The sequence below is a fragment of the Centropristis striata genome, chromosome 8 (assembly GCF_030273125.1).
Source record: "Centropristis striata isolate RG_2023a ecotype Rhode Island chromosome 8, C.striata_1.0, whole genome shotgun sequence".
Lineage (NCBI taxonomy): Eukaryota > Metazoa > Chordata > Actinopteri > Perciformes > Serranidae > Centropristis > Centropristis striata.
Window position 1 is genome coordinate 27,466,732 of NC_081524.1, and position 18,055 is coordinate 27,484,786.

General features: G+C 37.5%; 1 protein-coding gene across 1 annotated transcript; it reads left to right on the forward strand.

The window, feature by feature from the left end:
- Positions 1 to 739: 739 nt before the first annotated feature.
- Positions 740 to 17,107, forward strand: cep76 (centrosomal protein 76). The gene is made up of 13 exons (XM_059338339.1): positions 740 to 1,014; positions 2,985 to 3,140; positions 3,301 to 3,385; positions 3,489 to 3,713; positions 4,924 to 5,109; positions 5,806 to 5,903; positions 6,120 to 6,248; positions 7,040 to 7,228; positions 13,464 to 13,630; positions 14,229 to 14,388; positions 14,851 to 15,024; positions 15,766 to 15,983; positions 16,678 to 17,107. Exons 1-13 carry the CDS (start codon positions 952 to 954, stop codon positions 16,814 to 16,816), a joined length of 1,989 nt encoding a protein of 662 aa, XP_059194322.1. The 5' UTR covers positions 740 to 951; the 3' UTR covers positions 16,817 to 17,107.
- Positions 17,108 to 18,055: the final 948 nt, after the last annotated feature.

Here is an 18,055-nt window from a genome sequence, read left to right on the forward strand (position 1 = left end):
GTTGTCATGACAGCTGTTGAAAACAGGAAAAAATACATAGGCTACTTGCCTTCGTTGTGTATTTAATCTTTTTTTCACTACTTTTTAATTACAAAGTCAAAATTATTATTATATTTACTTTTTGAAATATGTTACACGTGTCACACAGATGAGCTATCACGCCCCTTAAAACGTAAAAAGGTAGAACATTTTCAACAGTAGGGTTAGTAATCCATTTAATCCATAACACCGGTAACTATGTTCGTTGGTTCAAATCACAGACATTGATCTAGCGTCTTCCCTCTAAACAATGCATTTTTTCCTATTCAGTGCTATTTAACGGATTAATGATATAAATGGATGATATATTCTGCATTAACGATGATAGTAAAGAATCTAAATAGTCTAAATCATTTAAAACGTGTAGATTTCATATCAATATTTTATACAGTCTATGATATTGACCATAGAAATAATAGAGACTAAAGTCTATGATATTAACACATAGCAACATAAACACACTACAATTCGAACTACAAAAGGGTCCTTTTCGTGTTTGTCGCAATTGAGAAGACGATAGGGCAACCAATACAATCCCTGAATAAAATGCAAATTTTTCTTCGACCATAACTACAAAAAGTGTCCTCTAGAATAAGGCATCTAGTGAGTTATCTCCCACCCTATGCATATTATTTTGTTGTAAGACGCATACTTTTAATATCTGAACAATTTGACTCAGGACCTTGTCAGGCATCAAGGGAGCGGCATTCCCGCTTGCTTTTGCGCCATAGTTTAAACCATAGACTGGACTGGCAGTTGTGGCTATCACGACAGACTGTCATAGAAATGTGATTATGTTACAGACGGCAAATCGAAGTTTGCTCAAACACACGTTTAACGTGCTTACAACTGTCCTTTTATCAACGTAGCTAATTGTTTTTCCTTAAAAGTGTCCAGAGATCATCAACTGTCATGTCTCTGCCTCCAGAGAAAGCTTCTGAGCTGAAGCAAATCATTCACAACCATCTGCGCAAGGTGAGAAAAGTACTAAGCTTTAATGTCTATACGTTGGCTCTGGTAAACAATAACACCTTGTATGTTGTAGGTTTTAAATGCATTGTTTCTTAGTAACGCATATGTTTAGTCTTGAAGGGAAACCGGTACGCCAAATGCCATTCAAACGTAGTATTTGAATATAATAATATATATTTTATTACAAATACACAATACAATTTCAGAGAGCAGAATTACATACATTCATACAACACAAATTGACAAAAAGTAGTAGGATACACAGTAAATCACATCACAAAAGGGGCAAATTCATTACACAGTAGGAATAAATGGAGGATAGAGTAAATTAATCGATATGACTTCAAGGAAGTTGATCAAATGCATCAATGTAACAGTCTAAAAATCTGTTGCTTTTTTATCATCTACTGGGGAAAGCGATTTTCAGAAATGACTTTAATTCCACTAAAAAGGAGGAAATAAGGGTTGAGAACCATAGAATCTTTGCTCATGGATAAAGAATTTCCCCAGTAAAATAAAAATAAAATATTAGATAAACAATTAGAGACTTATCCTTACTATTGTCATAGTAACATATCACATCCTTAAGAGAAAAATTATGATTACATTTTTCCAATTTATGTCTTCCAAATGTGAGTTCCAATAAAACTTTCCTCTTGGAATAATTTTGTTTTTACTTTGCAAAATTTGACAAATATATTTATTATTACATTTTTTATCATGAAATCCAATTCTATTCAGAGATAACGTAGGTTGAATGTATGAAATATTTACTCAATGTAAACATGTAAGCATGACTTTTAATTACCCGGATTAATCCTGAAGGGATGGCTTTAGTAACATCATTGTATTCCTACTTGCTCATTGATGAAAGCGCACCATGATAAATCATATTTTGATACTGAGTACCACTAAAATCTGTTTTTTTATTACGCAGGCTGTGCTAAATATGTATATAAGATACACTCTGTTGATATTTCCAAGCTAGGGCACTTAACGCTGGTCTGAACTGTTATCTCACACTCAACAACAGCATCTGGCCTGTCGAGTCTACAGAGCTCTGAAAGCAGACTCTCTGGACACGGTTGGCAACTCTCAAGCTCTCCTCACTGCAAATTATATATAATTCAGAAGTTCATTGCTCTACATTCTTCAAAATATGCAAACTCAAATAACTTCTATACCACCACAAGTCTTTGGACAGTAGATGAATCAGCATATCGGCCCCACGATATGATTTTATTCCGATACTTGAGTCACAATGCGATATTATTGAGATTTTAAGCATTTTGCGATATGGTGAGTATTGCAATACAATATATTACAATTTAACTGTTTAACTGCATTTTGTGTCCACAAATTTACATTTGATCAAGAATTGAAAATAAGAGAAAATTCTCAGTCTATTCATCTCACTTCAGTCTTTTTATTTCTCCACAATGAGAGTCAAACCCACAAACTAACCAACAAAGTATTCAGTAGAACTGAACTGAACTGAAATCAAACATGGACGACAACAACTGCAGCATTTTCTCAAACTTTCAGCTTCACTGCTCTGAATTTCTTTTTGAATCAAACATAATAAGGCCTAACTTTGCAGCAACTTCTCGACATGATATCCTGACACACATAGACTCCTTTAAATTCCTTAAATCTTCTAGTTTCATATGATACCAGTAACATAAAGGGGCGAAAATACAGCCGGCCACACTAAATATCGATACTTGGCAGCCATGAATCGATATGATATCGCCACACACAATATATCCCGTTACTATGCTGTATGGATTTTTTGCCCACCTCTAGTGAATTTGTTGTGGGGTGGGAAAACCAAAGATATATACACAGCAACTTTAAATGATAAGGAGTCTGTCTGACCAAGATTTTCAAGTAAACTATAAAAACATTGGTTATTTCTGACATCTTGTGACTTGGCGTGATGTGGTGTTTATTCTGTCTTTCATGTTTATCAGATGGACATCCATGGGAAGATTCGAGAGGTGCTTGCTGAGACTGTAAGGGATGACCCAGGCCCAGCACACCGATCGCTGTCTGAGGCAGATTTCCTACATGCTCTGCAGCGCAGAGGCATTGTAGATGATGTGATGAAGGACCTACACTTTATCCAGGTTGGGAAACATTTAACAGGCATATTTAAAATGTACATACTTGATGATAAGGCTGATAAGCAGTCAGCTTTAATAAATTTGATTCTCAACTGAAAATAGACAATTGTAAATAACTTATATTTTACTTTATTGTACTTGTCATGTTGGTCTGCTTTGATAGGAAGAACCTATAGATGCGGGAACAGCCTCCCCTCCGAAGCCTGCTACTCACTTTGTTGATAAGAATATAACTCAGCTGAAGAAAAGTAAGTAATTTAATTGTCAAAATAAGCTAACATAAGAGCATGGCCTATTTTCTTTCCCTAGAATTGGAACGGTTAAGTAAAGACATCCTTTTCATTCTCTCAGCCAATATTGACCCATCTAGGCGGTACCTGTATCTCCAAGTGCTTGGTGGAAAAGCCTTTCTGGAGCACCTCCAGGAGCCAGAGCCTTTACCTGGTCAGGTGTGTTCTACTTTTACACTCTACCTACACTTCCGCAACCAGAGGTTTCGCTCAAAGCCAGTGCCTTGTGCCTGCGAACCTGACCTGAAGGAGGGCTTCCTCTTAGAGATCCACAGAGATGGCACAGGTATGTGTAAGTTATCACTGTTTATGTCAGGACCAACAGTCTTTATGCTGTTGCTTTCTTGTTGCTTAATATATAGGTGCATCTCAATACATTAGAATATCATAAAAAGTCAATTCAATTTCCAGTAGTTCAAGTCAAATAGCCCCAACCAACTATTGAGTCATATAGATGGACATACTTTTCAGAGGCCAACATTTCCATTTTAAACATACTTACTACAAAATTGGTCTTTTTTAATTTTCAAATTTTTAGAGACACTGAATTTAAGGTCTTAATTATATGTAAGCCATAATCGTTATCATGAGAAGAAATTAAATAAATTAACACATTACATAGAACACACAGAATGAAACATTTCCTGTCTTAGGCCCCGTTTACACAAGGACGCTTGCGGGTAAAAACGACAAAATATTTTATCGGAAGTGCCTTTCGTTTAGACGGGGACAGCGTTTTTGGGGCTTAAAAACACAAATCTGAAACCACCTTCCAAAGTGGAAAAGTTAAATCCGCTCCGCCGTAGCGTGTCCGTCTACACTGACAAGACGCAAAACTCTGCTCAGATCTTCTCACGTCACGTATGTGTTTACGTCACATACATGCTCCAGTACAGGGAAATAAACAAACATGTGGGATTATTTCCATGCGTTGGACCTTCAAGCTGCTCTGGCAGCTCTAATAAACTTACAGGAGTCTTTCCACCAAATGTACAGGATATGTACAGATAGTATTAGTGAACAGAGAAGGATCTGTAATTACCTCTATCACATTTTGGATGCAGCAATTCGTCGGAGGCGAACCAGATGGCTTTGGACGAGACTTGGGAGATCTAGTGGATGGTGGAGAACTTTATGGAAGGAGTAGCTGTTGAAAATGCGTGGTGTGAAAACATCCGCATGCCCAAAGATGCTCTTATCACTTTAAGTGATGCCGCCTGGCATGCATACAATCCAGTTCCACACACTTTTGCATCACCGTATGCACGCAGATTTCCTCCCGAAAATGCTCGTCTAAACGAGGAATAAAAAGTGAAGACGTGACGCCACTTTTGCGTCTTCTGTTCAGACCGTCATCATGTAAACGTAGCCTTATTTCCACTTTTTTAATTGAATTACTGACACAATAAACTTTTCTATGATATTCAACTTTATTGAAATGCACCTGTATTATCTGTGCTGAGTTTGTAATGTTGAAATTAATTCTGGCTCTGCAGGAGAAGGCAGTAAAATGGCGGACGCGACCACCATGCTGTCTTTGTGCGACCCAGTACACTTGGTGCTGGTCAACACGGACACCTCCAGTGAGACAACACTGGTCTCGTCCTACTTCCTGGACTGGAGGACAGTCCTCAGCTCGCCCAGTGGGAAGACCTGCTTTGCTGTTGAGCTGATGGGAGTTGGTGAGGAAGGGTCATTCTGCTGCAGTGAAAGTGTTTACTGAATTATTCATGTGTTTTTTATTTTCAGTAGTAGTGGTGGTACCATTTTAATTTGGTAAAGTACAGTTGTAGTACCAGTTTAATGTGTCATGCACATGCAAAGGCCCAGCTCATATTGACATGCATATAAGACAACAAAACAAACAGAAACTGTTGCATTGGTGAAATAGAAAGCATTACATTGACATTGAAATTCTGGACAAAGTCTCCCCTCTCCCATACTTTACAAGTCAAATTTGCCACCATCATCCAATTCAAAGAATTGGAGAAACGTTGAATGTTTCATCTCACCTAAATCCCAGACAATCAAAGCCTCTTCTCCTAAAGTTGAATACTGAACCTGCATGTTTCTAATTTGCCTGAATTCAATTGTGTACATAGGGATGTTTCGATTGAATAATTTTTTACATTATGATATACATTAGTATATTGGTAGTCTAGTATTATGTAGGGAACCACTTGATGTCACTTTGTAATTAAGATGAGGCCGAAATATCTAAAATGTAAACAAATCACAGTACGATATTACAGTCAAAATGAGAGAAAAGTAGTTTTAAAAGTAGTACCAGTACACTTGGTGCTGGTCAACACGGACACCTCCAGTCAATGTTTCACAGTTTCAACAGCCTTCAGTAAGTGTTATTTATGTGTCTCCAGGAAGTGAATGCAAAGTCCCAGCTGGCATTTTGACTGTCAGCCTGGAGCTCTACCCTCCTCTCACCGAGACTCTAAGCCCTGACATCATCAGTACACAGGTAGGCACACTGGAGTATCTTTATATTTTATTCTCTTATTCATCTGCTTCATTACTATTGTTGTTAAAGTTGTGAAATGATAGTGAATTACTACAACGAAATTCCCTGAATGCTGTTAAAAATCAATGTTCATCAGAGCTAATGTGAAGACAGCATTGTAGAAGAAACATCAAAACTCTTTGTGTAGAAACTAGTGTCACTGTATTTCTCATTCAGCAATCACTGGAGAGGCAGAGGACGGCAGAAAAGGAGAGACTCTTCTTGGTCTATGCCAAACAGTGGTGGAGGGAGTTCCTTGAGATACGTCCATCACACCAGTCCAAAATGGTCAAGATATTTGCACAGGTTTGTCTAAATTCACATGTTGTGGGGGAAATAATTAAACCATTATATGCCACAGTTTTTCTTACTTTCTTCTTATTAATTCTTCTTTTCGAACCGAAAAAAAGAAATAAACATAAACTACAACAGCGTAGGCTAGATGCATATACATATTCATACACATACTCACATAGGCACCATTAAACAGATGTACATAAACATATCAACATTTACACACATACAGTATATAAAGCCCTATACATATACATGCATCTGTCCCGTCTAAGTAATAAGATAGATATAAGAACCAGTTAACTTGCTATTCAATATGCATTTCCTTATATTATTTTGGTTCGAAAAAAAAGGGAGTAGGCTGAAGTATAAAATACTTATCTCGGCCTATCCCCTGATACTCAACACTTCAAAATAAGAAATTGTATCTCTATATATAGCCACTTAATGTCAAATAAATATGTATTATTATTATTATTTATTTATTAGTCAACCATAGTATATCAAACAACTTAGATCTGAGAATTTCTATTACTCCCGCAAAGAAAACAAACAAACAAAAAAACAACAAACAAATCAAACTTACTTTTAAGGACATTTATTCCTAATCTAGGCAGTGTCTTAACTTGTTTTTATTAGACTTGTGGAATGAATAGCAAAGGAAATAGGTTTGTTGTTGGTGGTTTGGGGAGAGGACTTCTCATATTGCTGAACAGTTTAGGGATTATTGAATCCTGACCACCTAATTTCATATCTGCTCTAAACTACACCATTATTTTTAAGTGTTCGTCTGCTCTCTGCAGGATGAGAATGGCGTCAACAGACCAGTGTGTTCTTATGTGCGTGTCCTGCGGGCGGGCCGCCTAATAGAGAGCCCTCGACAGGCGGCCCGCTTCGTCAGCCTGCTGGCCCAGGAGAAGGCCCCTGTGGTGGGAGGAGGAGGCAAGCATGAGCAGTGGTGCACACTAATGGCTTTCCTGTGTAGAGGAAAGGTAAGGAGAACTGGACATCACTTAGCAGCCACAACAGAAATGGACTCATTTTTCAGATGACAATGCTCTTACTGTACTGCTAGATCTTTAACATATGGCAGATTTATAGCTTTTCACACTGAAACTCCTTAAAAGTGATCTGTGTTTCATTTTGTCTAATATTGGAAGAACTCACTTACCGAACTCCCTGGACTACACAGTCACTAGAGGTGTGAATCCCTAGAGGCCCCACGATACCATTTTATCCCGATACTTGAGTCACGATGCGATATTACTGCGATTTTAAGCATTTTGCGATATGGTGAGTGTTGCGATACAATATATTGCCATTTAACTGTTAAACTGCATTTGTGTCTACAAAATTAAATTAAATCAAGAAGCGTTTTGTCATATAAGAGAAAATTCTCAGTATTTAACTCACTTCAGTCTTTTTATTTCTCCACAATGAGAGTCAAACCCGCAGACTGACCAACAAAGTATTCAGTCAAACTGAACTGAACTGATACCAAACATGTATGGACGACAACAATTGCAGCATTTTCTCAAACTTTCCTCAAATTTAAGCTTTTTTTCCAAATTTCAATTTCAATTTTTTGAATGAAACAAAAAAGTAGCCTAACTTTGCAGCATTATTTCCACAACTTCCTAAAAGTGAGCCTGCAAAATATCGCAATACTATGCTGTATCGATTTTCCCCCCCAACTCTTAACAGTCACATTCATTTTATTAATCTAATTACGCATTAAATATTATTATTATTATTATTATTTTGTTGCATTGTGGAAGGGTTAGTTTGTTGGGTAGTTTGTGTTTCTGTGTATTCCAAACAACAAATGCGTGTTCTCAAACCTCTTCATACGATCCAATCACATACTGGTGTTTAAAAAGAAAAACACAAGACAGCAGATTATCCTTTTTTTTCCAACACAGTGCATCAAAACCTGCAGCCTGTCATTTAGTGGAGATAAACAAAACTGAAAACTAAATTAAAGGGACAGTCGTATTTATGCGATCTAGATTGTTTATGTGTGAGTTTTTCGAATGCAGGGTTTTGTAGAGGTTGTGGATTCTTTGCTCCAACACAGCAATCCTTTCTCAGAGACTGACAGGTAACTGGAGTCACGGTGTTTCCTCAGCTTGTTGTTTTTGAAAACCTAAAAACCAAACATCCAAGACCAAAAATCCTTCAACCAGTAAAAGATTTTGTTTATAAAAAACATCTAAAAATGTGTATCGTAAAAACAAGCTCAAAAGCAGATAAAAGACAGTACAAATGTCAATTAGAGCTTTTTAATACTGAGTAGAGTAGAAAGATAGAATTGGCAGAAAGCCAGTAAATACGAAGCTGTCTGTTTCATTAGCCTACTTTATATTCATGTAATAAATAAACAACTGTTAATTAGATAATTTGCATGAGAAATAAAGAAAAACAGATCTAAATGGATCATTAAGCTTCGTATTAAGGCCATGTATCACACAAACACAAAAGATAAACACATTAGACTCTGTTCAGTCATGAGTGATCAAAAGCAGCACAACAAAGCACAGCATATTGATGAATGCCACAATAGTGTTTTTTGGCGCCACCTAGAGGAAATACAATACATTGCAACTTGTCTACACAGTACAGCGTACCACAAGCCCTTCTTCAGTGTGTGGATAATATTGTGGGTTTATTATATTTACAACAATGATGAACTGTAATTGTGCGACAGTGTGAATTGAAGCTCCATCTAGTTCCATTATATTTATATATATATATATATATATATATATATATATATATATATATATATATATATATATATATATATATATATATATATACAGTCAGGGAAAAATGATTAGACCAGCCTTGTTTTCTTCAGTTTCTTGTTCATTTTAATGCCTGGTACAACTAAAGTTACATTTGTTTGGACAAATATAATGATAACAAAAATAGCTCATAACAGTTTAATTTAAGAGCTGATATTTAGTCATTTTCTATGGTTTTCTTGATAATGATTTTGGTTATTATCAAGAAAACCATGGAAAATGTCTTGTTGTTATCATTATATTTGTGCGAACAAGTGTACCTTTAGTTGTACCAGGCATTAAAATGAACAAGAAATTGAAGAAAAACAATGGTCTAATAATTTCTTCCATGACTGTATATATATTCCATATATATTTTATATTTGGCTTACATCCCTACTAACGATATCTTCAGTCTCTAGCAACACACCAAAACAATCCAGAGGGATGCATCCATTATGACAAAACCATGGTTACAAAATCCAATATAAATGACATAAAGTCTTCATTGAGAAGGTACCTACTTTTACAACAAAACTGCTTAAAACACAGATGGATGGTTAAAATCATTCTTTGGCAACTTTTTTGCACTTACTTGTTCTGTTTATATTCTTTCATTCAAGCTAAATGGTTGTGGATCCATTGATTCCTATCCATGTCTTATATGTTAAACTAACCTGAGAAATTCTGGTGTTCTTAATCCTCAATTTACAAATAGTCTGTAATTTCATATTTACATATTGTTTAAATTCAACATAAAGATGGAATCCTGACACAACCCTATGTTACAGTTGCTTTTCCTATTTTATTTGCTTCTGTGTCTTAAGCAAACACCAGGTGATTGACCTCATGTATACCTTTACATGTAAATTCATTCTGAATACAGAATCAAACATTTTCTCCCACCACTAAAACAGATTGTACATAATTAGGAACAAGATTCAGAGTGTTGTGAGCAGAACATCATTTAAAATCTGCACATATGGAACTTTTTTCGCAGTGCCTGCTTTCTTTATGATAGTTGTGAAATAGCCTCCATTTAATCAGGTAGTCTCATTGTGGTTGAGATCTTTTTCAAGAGAGAACTGAGTGCAGAAAAACAATAAAAGCCAGACAAAGCAGAAATACAAATTCATGCAGCAATCATAATCATCATTCATTCATTATCCTTACCCGCTTATCCGCACTCGGGTCGCAGGGGCTGGAGCCGATCCCAGCTGACATTGGGCAAGAGGCGGGGTACACCCTGAACAGGTTGCCAGACTATCACAGGGCTGACACATAGAGACAGACAACCATTTGCGCTCTCATCCACACCTACGGACAATTTAGAGTCACCAATTACATTTACAGACATCACTCCATAAATTCAAAGTTGTGAGTTTGAAATAAGCCATGCAATAATCCTCTTTAATTGATACCATAAATAAGGATGTTCAGAAAAATAATAGAAAGATAAGCATCATCAAGAATCATAATAACAAGTAAAATGAGTGAAATTGAAGTTGGGATCACTGGATGACTGTATCTGTGCTCTTACTACAAAACTGGATAAATATGCATCAAATCAATAGAGAAAAGGTGTAATTGTTTTTTTTCTCCCCGTCAAAACACCTTATCCTAATACAACCTCAGTCCGGCCTCTGGACTATAATGTTTTGTATTAAATTCATATTTCTATTCTAATACGACTAGTTCCAAAAGCCAGAAAGTAACGTGTAAACTTGGTTCAGCTGTGTTTAGCTTTACTCCATTTCCGAGCACAGCTGATTGTGTCATTTCGGAGAAAGAAGGATTTGTGCACAGTCAACTGACTGATAAATTTTCATCTCCACTAGATAGTGAGGAATTTCCCAGACCACCACAGGATAAATGTTCCCTGCCTCTCCTCTGTGAGCTGCTGGCAAGACAGACACAACGCAACTCTTACAAAGTGGCCCTTGTCAGCTGTGATTTATGAGTTTCATTCCAGAGAAAATTAATTTAGCCTCATCAGTCCCCAGCCTGTTCTGATGCTGCCGTCCGTATTAACACTTCTGGGGAACATCTATCATTCTGACTAGCCCGTAGTCTGAGCCAACACACACAGCAGCAGCACAAGTCCCCCACTCAACCCAGGCCTCTTTACTGGAAAAGTTGAAGGAGTCGCTTATATTACTGCTGTGGACAATTTGATGACTATAGAGCTTAGTTCCTCTCCAGCAGACTGTTCTTGTGTGTAAGCAACACTTCTGAGAAAGGCTGACAATGCAGTGAAAACAGGATATTGTATTTTTATTTAAACAGACTCTTGTAGTGACATAATGAATTGGACAAGCAACAGGGATGGTAATGGGACAGTAATAAATCTGTATAAATATGAAGACTTAGAATCAGTAATTAAAAAAAAAAATAAGACTTGAAAATTTTGAGAAAAAGTGATATATTTTTAGAATTTGAGAATTACAGTTGGGATACTGTGTAAAACAAATAAAACATAATGCAATTATTTGCTCATATTTATATAAAAATAGAAAATTTCTAAATACATTTTAAGTGTGCTTGACTCTGGCCCGTGACTCTCACCCATACATAATTGACACTGCCGAGTAGTTTACAGTATATGGTTTTGCACTGCAGCTGCTCCTATGACATTTATGCCACTGAGGGAGAGAAAAATAGCTGAAAGTGCCCCTCAGACAGAAAGCTTTTTTGGCCAAACTATAGTTTCTATCATTAAACCGACTTCACTTTGAGCATCCTGAGTTCTTCCTGAATGTCTACATATGTGTTTTGTGAAGAATAATGAAGAAATTGTTTTTTAGAGTGATCAGAAGAAACTGGTACCTCTGCTTTCCTCTAGAAATGTTCCCGCCTTTTTAACATGGCGGTCCATGAGGCTGTGGGTGCGTGTTGGTGGCGCATCTGTGCGTCCTACGCCCAAACTATAACTCTGACAGCTTTAGCAGACGAATGTGAGCGAGAAGACTAATCTTCCTACGTTTCTATGTATAAATTACTTCTGTAGAGTGGCATCTGAGGCCTCGAGGGCAGTTTCCAATTTTTTTTTTGACAAATTTTTCTCTACCTCTCCACTCTAGCTATGATGTCATCCACCCTAGCCTCTCCATAAGGTAACATTGGGGGGATTTTTTGGCGTGTTTATGCCGAAGAATTTGAAAACCGTTCGCCAAACCCTAAGAAAAGTCATAGGCACACTTGACATGGCCGAGCCGGTCGCTTTGATACCTTTTTAGTGTATGTGCGACTAAAACTCCGGGAGGAGTAGAAATGGAAGAATAAATAGGAAGAAGCCCAGTGGATAGTATATAGAGTGTTCTTACAAGCACACTCAATAAAAGACAGATATTAAATTGGAAACTGTACATAGACAATATATTTATTAAAGAACAGAACTCCCTGTGCACAATCAGTATTAGTGATCAGGTGCTAGTAGATTGCAGGGACAACTTTGGTAAATGTTATTAACTTCATGGATTCTTGTAAATATTGCTTATTCTGAATTTGCCAGCAACACATTTTTTTAAAAGCTGGGCAGGGGCAACAAAACAGTGGGGAAGTTGTGGAACGCTCAGAAAACACCTGTGTAGATCATCCCACAGGTGAAATGGTTATATTGCTAACAACTAATAGTATGTTTAATGGGGTGTCCTTGAAAAGCCCAGTCAGGGACGTGGCAAGATTGACCATTTTGTTGAATTATTTGCATGCATAGTTTTTCACAGTTTAAGAGCAATGTTTGAGTATAGGGATTTCACCATCTAATATCATTCAAGGATTCAGAGAATGTGGAGAAATCTCTGCACGTAAGGGGCAAGGCTGAAAACCAACAGTGGATTCCTGAGACCTTCCATCACTCAGGCAGCACTGCATTAAAAACCAGCATGATTGTACACCGGGAATGTTAGCAACTTTTTTGGAATCAGGGCTGTAGTATGGAATCTAAATATTTGAAGAATAAAGTTGTACTATTTGGAGATGTTAACACACTCCATCACTCAAATTTCCCCCATAACCAACCTCAGTTTTCCCCAGAAAAACTGAGGCCTTTTTGAGAATTAAATTAACTATCCACCTTTGGAATAGGATATGCAAGTTGGTCCAAAGAGGTACATGAATTAAAGTCCTGTTGCTCTTAAGCTACAACTGACTGCAATGTTAAGAATAAAAGAGTATTGGCCTTTTAGTTGAGTTTAGCGAGTTCTAAATTTTAAACATGATGTTGATAATATAGTTTCCACTTTTCAAACTCTCCAAAGACCTGAACAACTCTGTCTGTATTATATATATTTTTTTATTTTAATTTATTTATTGTATCTCCTACTTCTTACTCTTTCTCTACTCTCAAGCTCTCAATATTTTTTCGCACTGGAGTCTATGTAACAAAAGTAATTTCCCCCTGGGGATTATTAAAATCATTTTGATTCTGATTCTGATTCAGGGGGACTGTGAGGACCACGCCACCCTGCTGTGTAGCCTCCTGCTTGGCTTTGGCCTGGATGCGTATGTGTGTGTAGGCACAAAAGCTAAGGGAACACCACACGCCTGGGTGCTGACCCGCGGCACTGATGGGAGCATAACCTTCTGGGAGAGTCTGACGGCACACAGGTCAGATTTTTGTTGTCGTTCTTTAGACCGCTGATGACTTAAGTAACATGGTTGGTTTTTGCTGCTCCCCAGGTAATGCTTATAAGTTGGATACTGTTGGATACCACCATTTTTTTAACAATTTGTGTATTTTTTCCCCTCTTTGCCTCAGTTAGCTCATTAGCCAGTCTTGGTGCTTGAATGTGTGTCAGATTGCTATTTCCATTTAATTTGCTGGCTCTGGGACAAGGAACAATTGATTGTTTGTTGTTCAGTTCTGGGATTTTGTCCATCAGTTTCCCTTTCTGCCATCAGTCACTGATCTAATAATGACTATAGACTTGATTTCATTTCTTTTATCAATTTACAGTGAGACAAATATAGAAACTGGGTATCTCATTACAGCAAGCAGGGTTTTTGAGAAGCTTCTTAATCTTCTGAAATACTTTTGTCTACATTTTACAATTTCATCCCAGCCTGTAGATGTTTTTTTATATTTTATCACTGCTTTTATCAGTCATGCCCTCAAAATGTAATGGCGAAACAGATTTCTATCCATTTTTTATTACCATGTGTGTAAGGACACTGATTAATCCTGGTGTCCCATATGTATGGTCAGATATCTGCACCAGCCCATAGACCCAGATGCCCCACCCCTGGCCCCCCAGCCCAAACCCACCTCTCCCTACCGCACTGTGGGCTGTGTCTTCAACCAGCAGACCTTCCTGGCCAACTGCCAGCCCTCCGATGCTGTGGAGCTTTGTGTATTTGACTTCCAGGTATGAGAATGATGATGTCCCTTATTGAATATATTTCACTTATTACATAGTATTTTGATGTATTTATTGATTATTATGTCACTTTATTGTTGAAAAAGTGCCACTGAAACGTTATTATGCTGGGTACATTTGTGGTATCGTGTTAATAGTCAGGAACATGGTTTTGAAATGAGTTTCAAAATCTCCCTTTAGACTGCATTGCTTGAGAAGATCTAATCAAATGAACAGTGGTGATTTTAAGACGGGCAGGGGAAGCCCCTGAAGTGGAAGTGGTTGCTAGGGAAATTGAATCTGCAACAGTGACATTCACCAGCAACTCCTGTGTGGTCATGTTACCTAAAGGAAGGCAGCAAACCCCCAGCAACTATAGCATAGTGGTTTTCTTGTGTGAACTGTAAAAGTAAGCTTAGATAAGAGCGTTGACTAAATGTCTCTATTTATTTCTTACTTTTTCCCCATCAGAATCAGTCACTGTGGAAGGCAATGAGTGAGGAGGCCCTGAAGTCTGTTTGTGCCCCAGGCTCCACCACCTCTCTGCCCCCTCTGCCTCCACTCTGTGCCCCATCTCTGGATCCTGCTGCTGCCAGCAACCAGCTGGAGTTGGAGATGCGCTACCTGGTTTCTGAGCACAGGAAGGTAAAACACAATGCTGGAAAAGATATGTACCCGTAAAGCTAGGGAGTTTTAGGTTATGTCATGTGTTCAGGTTAAGTCACCTGTGCTGTGCTGTTAAAGAACATTTATGATCAATAGAAGCTATGGCTCACAGCCTGTAAAGAAGTATGTTTCCATCCACGTATGCCCATTGTTTATTTTCATTTGAAAAAAACTGAGAGAAAATTCAAATAAAACAAAGGCTTTGGTAGCCAAGCAACCAGGGCCAGGTGGCGGCCACCAATCAGAGCAGAGCAATCAATCGCAGCTTCTGTTTTCTTCCAGAAAAATTCCCGCCTTTTTAACATGACGATCTATGAGGCTGTGCCCAAACTATAACTCTGACTTCTTTAGACGAATGTGAGTGAGAAGAAGAATTTTCCCAGGTTTTTATGTAGAAATTATTTCTGTAATGTGCATCTGCGGCCTCGAGCACAGTTTCAAAAAATTTTTGACAAATTTTCCTCTCTAGCCTCTCCATAAGGTAACACTTTTTGGCTTTTTTTGCCAAATACCCTTAGAAAAGTCATAGCACACTTGCCATGGCAGAGCCGGTTGATTTGATACCTTTTTGTGTATGTGCGACCGGTGGATAACATATAGTGTGCTCTTACAAGCACACTCAATAAAATAATTTAATTACAGGTTAGGTGTTTTGTCTTGACATGTAATATGTGAATTACTGAGCAAAGCATGAGATCCATAGTGCTCTCTCTCTTCTAGGACCTGGAACTAACAACAATATGGGACGATCACTTGTCTTATCTGCTGTCCTCGGCGCTGGCAGCCTATGAGTTAGAGCGTTGCACCGGCGTCTCCTGTGGCAATGAGGAGTTCCAGGACGCGGTGAGGAGGGCGGTGCCAGACGGACACACCTTCAAAGGCTTCCCCATCCACTTCCTGCACCGCAATGCGCGTAGAGCCTTTGCCACATGCCTCAGGTGAGCTAGTGGAAAGCATGGTGAATGTGTGGTTTAAAAAAGAAAGGTTGTAAACTTAAAGAGTTAGTTTGGAGTGGGGTTGTATGAGGTACTTACCCACAGTCAGTGTATTACCAGCAGTTGATGAGGGTCTGAGCCTTCACAGTTCGGAGAACCTGACACAGGTTTTGCATCATTTTTGTGTTTTCTTTTTTTTTCTTTTTATTGGTAATTTGTGTCATTAATTTAAACTCCTCAACTAACATGCTCAGTCATGCTACATCCCACATGGGAACAGCTAGCTAGCATAAAACTAGCAGAAGGTGTTAACAAGTTATAAACTGAACTTTGCTATCTGCTGGTTAAATAGAATATTTTTGATACATTTAAAAATATATATTCACTGCAATTTTTAAATTGTTTTTTTTTTTTTTAAACTTACAAATATTGCTTGTAGTTCAAATTAATCTTCAGATACATTTGTTTGGACAAATATAATGATAACAAAAATAACTCACAAGAGTTTAATTTAAGAGCTGATATCTAGCCATTTTTCTATGGTTTTCTTGATAATGGTGTTGGTTATTATCAAGAAAACCATGAAGAAAACAAGGGTGGTCTAACCATTTTTTCCATGACTGTATGTTTGTAAGTTATTGTAACACTGCACTACTTCATTTCCAATGATCTCTGTCTCTCGTTACTTCCTGTGCAGGTCTGCATTCTGTGAGGAGATAGTTTGTTGTCGTGGGGACCACGTGAGGCTAGCGGTCCGTGTCCGTGTGTTTGTCTATCCTGAGAACGCATGTGCAGTGTGGCTCATGTTTGCATGTAAATATCGATCTGTACTCTGACCATCAGACAAACTACCAGCCTCTGTCGCACTTTGACCCCGGACAAAAGGTTCCTTCTACTCAAGGGTGCCACAGGCCTGGTTCTTACAGATTCTTGCATGTACATTCCCATAGGAATACCTGGACCCTCCACGAGACTAAATTTAAGACTTTAAGATTTAAAGTTTGTGACTGTTGTCTCGTCTTTGATGCTTTTTATTTTAGTGTCCAATTGACTCTTCTTTTGTACAGACATTTACACTCAAAGTTGTATTTATATATCTATTTTTTTATAAATAAACAGAACTTTTTAAAATTCATTGTACTTTTCAGAGGCCTTATTAAAGACGTTTTCAAAGAATGAACAAAATCTCACGTAGCACACAAAATAATATCTGTATCAACTTCAGTCAATAATACTGCAGGTTCATATTAGACAAGAAGAGGATTGGGGCCAGGTAGGAGAAAAAATAATGAGAGGAGGATTTTTATTGTCATTATGCAGGTTGAGTAAAAAGTTGAAATGGCAAAAATTAGTTAAAGTAAAGTTGAAAAGATACTCACATATTCATTGTTCCCATTTCATCAGAGTAACATCTACAACCCGATTTTCATCAATGTTATAAAATTAGCAATTACCACAATATTTAAAGGTGTAGTAGTACTTAATTCCCCTGACACATGAATGAGCTATTGTATGTAGTAGTTTACTACAACTATTGTTTTGGGAAAATCTGCTTTTATGTAATATATGATTTAAAATATATATATATATTAGACCTATTGAGGAGAATCGGGTTGTAGCTTGCAGTCTACTTTACCCAACCTAAAAAGTTGACTTTATTCTCAACATTTTTTCTTAATGGTGTATTCTGACTTAATTCTCACCACGTTCACTTTTTCTTCAAACTGCATCCTCATCCGTACAATGTATGTGGTCATTGCAATTCACTCATTGTTTTGCAAGGCACAAGTAAGTCTCAAGTCTTTGCCCTGAAGTCAAGTCCGACAAGTCTCAAGTCAAGTCCCAAGTCCAAGTTTTGAGTCTGTTTTGAGTAATTATATTAAATAATGTTTTTTTCTCACTAATTTAGCAATGCTGCTAGCAAAGTTACTTAGCCAAGAAGCTAGCGTTAGCGTTCATTAGACAACTTAACGTTCTTTGTGCAACTTCAAATGTCAGACGAAGTTGGAAGCTGTTGAGTCTCCGTCTGTAATCTTCGACCCGCATGTTTTGCATACTGCAATTCATTTTTTGTT

What these genes read in the sequence shown, in the direction of transcription:
- cep76 (XM_059338339.1), top strand. Translation starts at nt 952, where the DNA reads ATGTCTCTGCCTCCAGAGAAAGCTTCTGAGCTGAAGCAAATCATTCAC. An exon ending in TTCACAACCATCTGCGCAAG is followed by an intron (nt 1,015 to 2,984) that starts GTGAGAAAAGTA and finishes CATGTTTATCAG; the next exon opens with ATGGACATCCATGGGAAGAT. An exon ending in TATAACTCAGCTGAAGAAAA is followed by an intron (nt 3,386 to 3,488) that starts GTAAGTAATTTA and finishes TCATTCTCTCAG; the next exon opens with CCAATATTGACCCATCTAGG.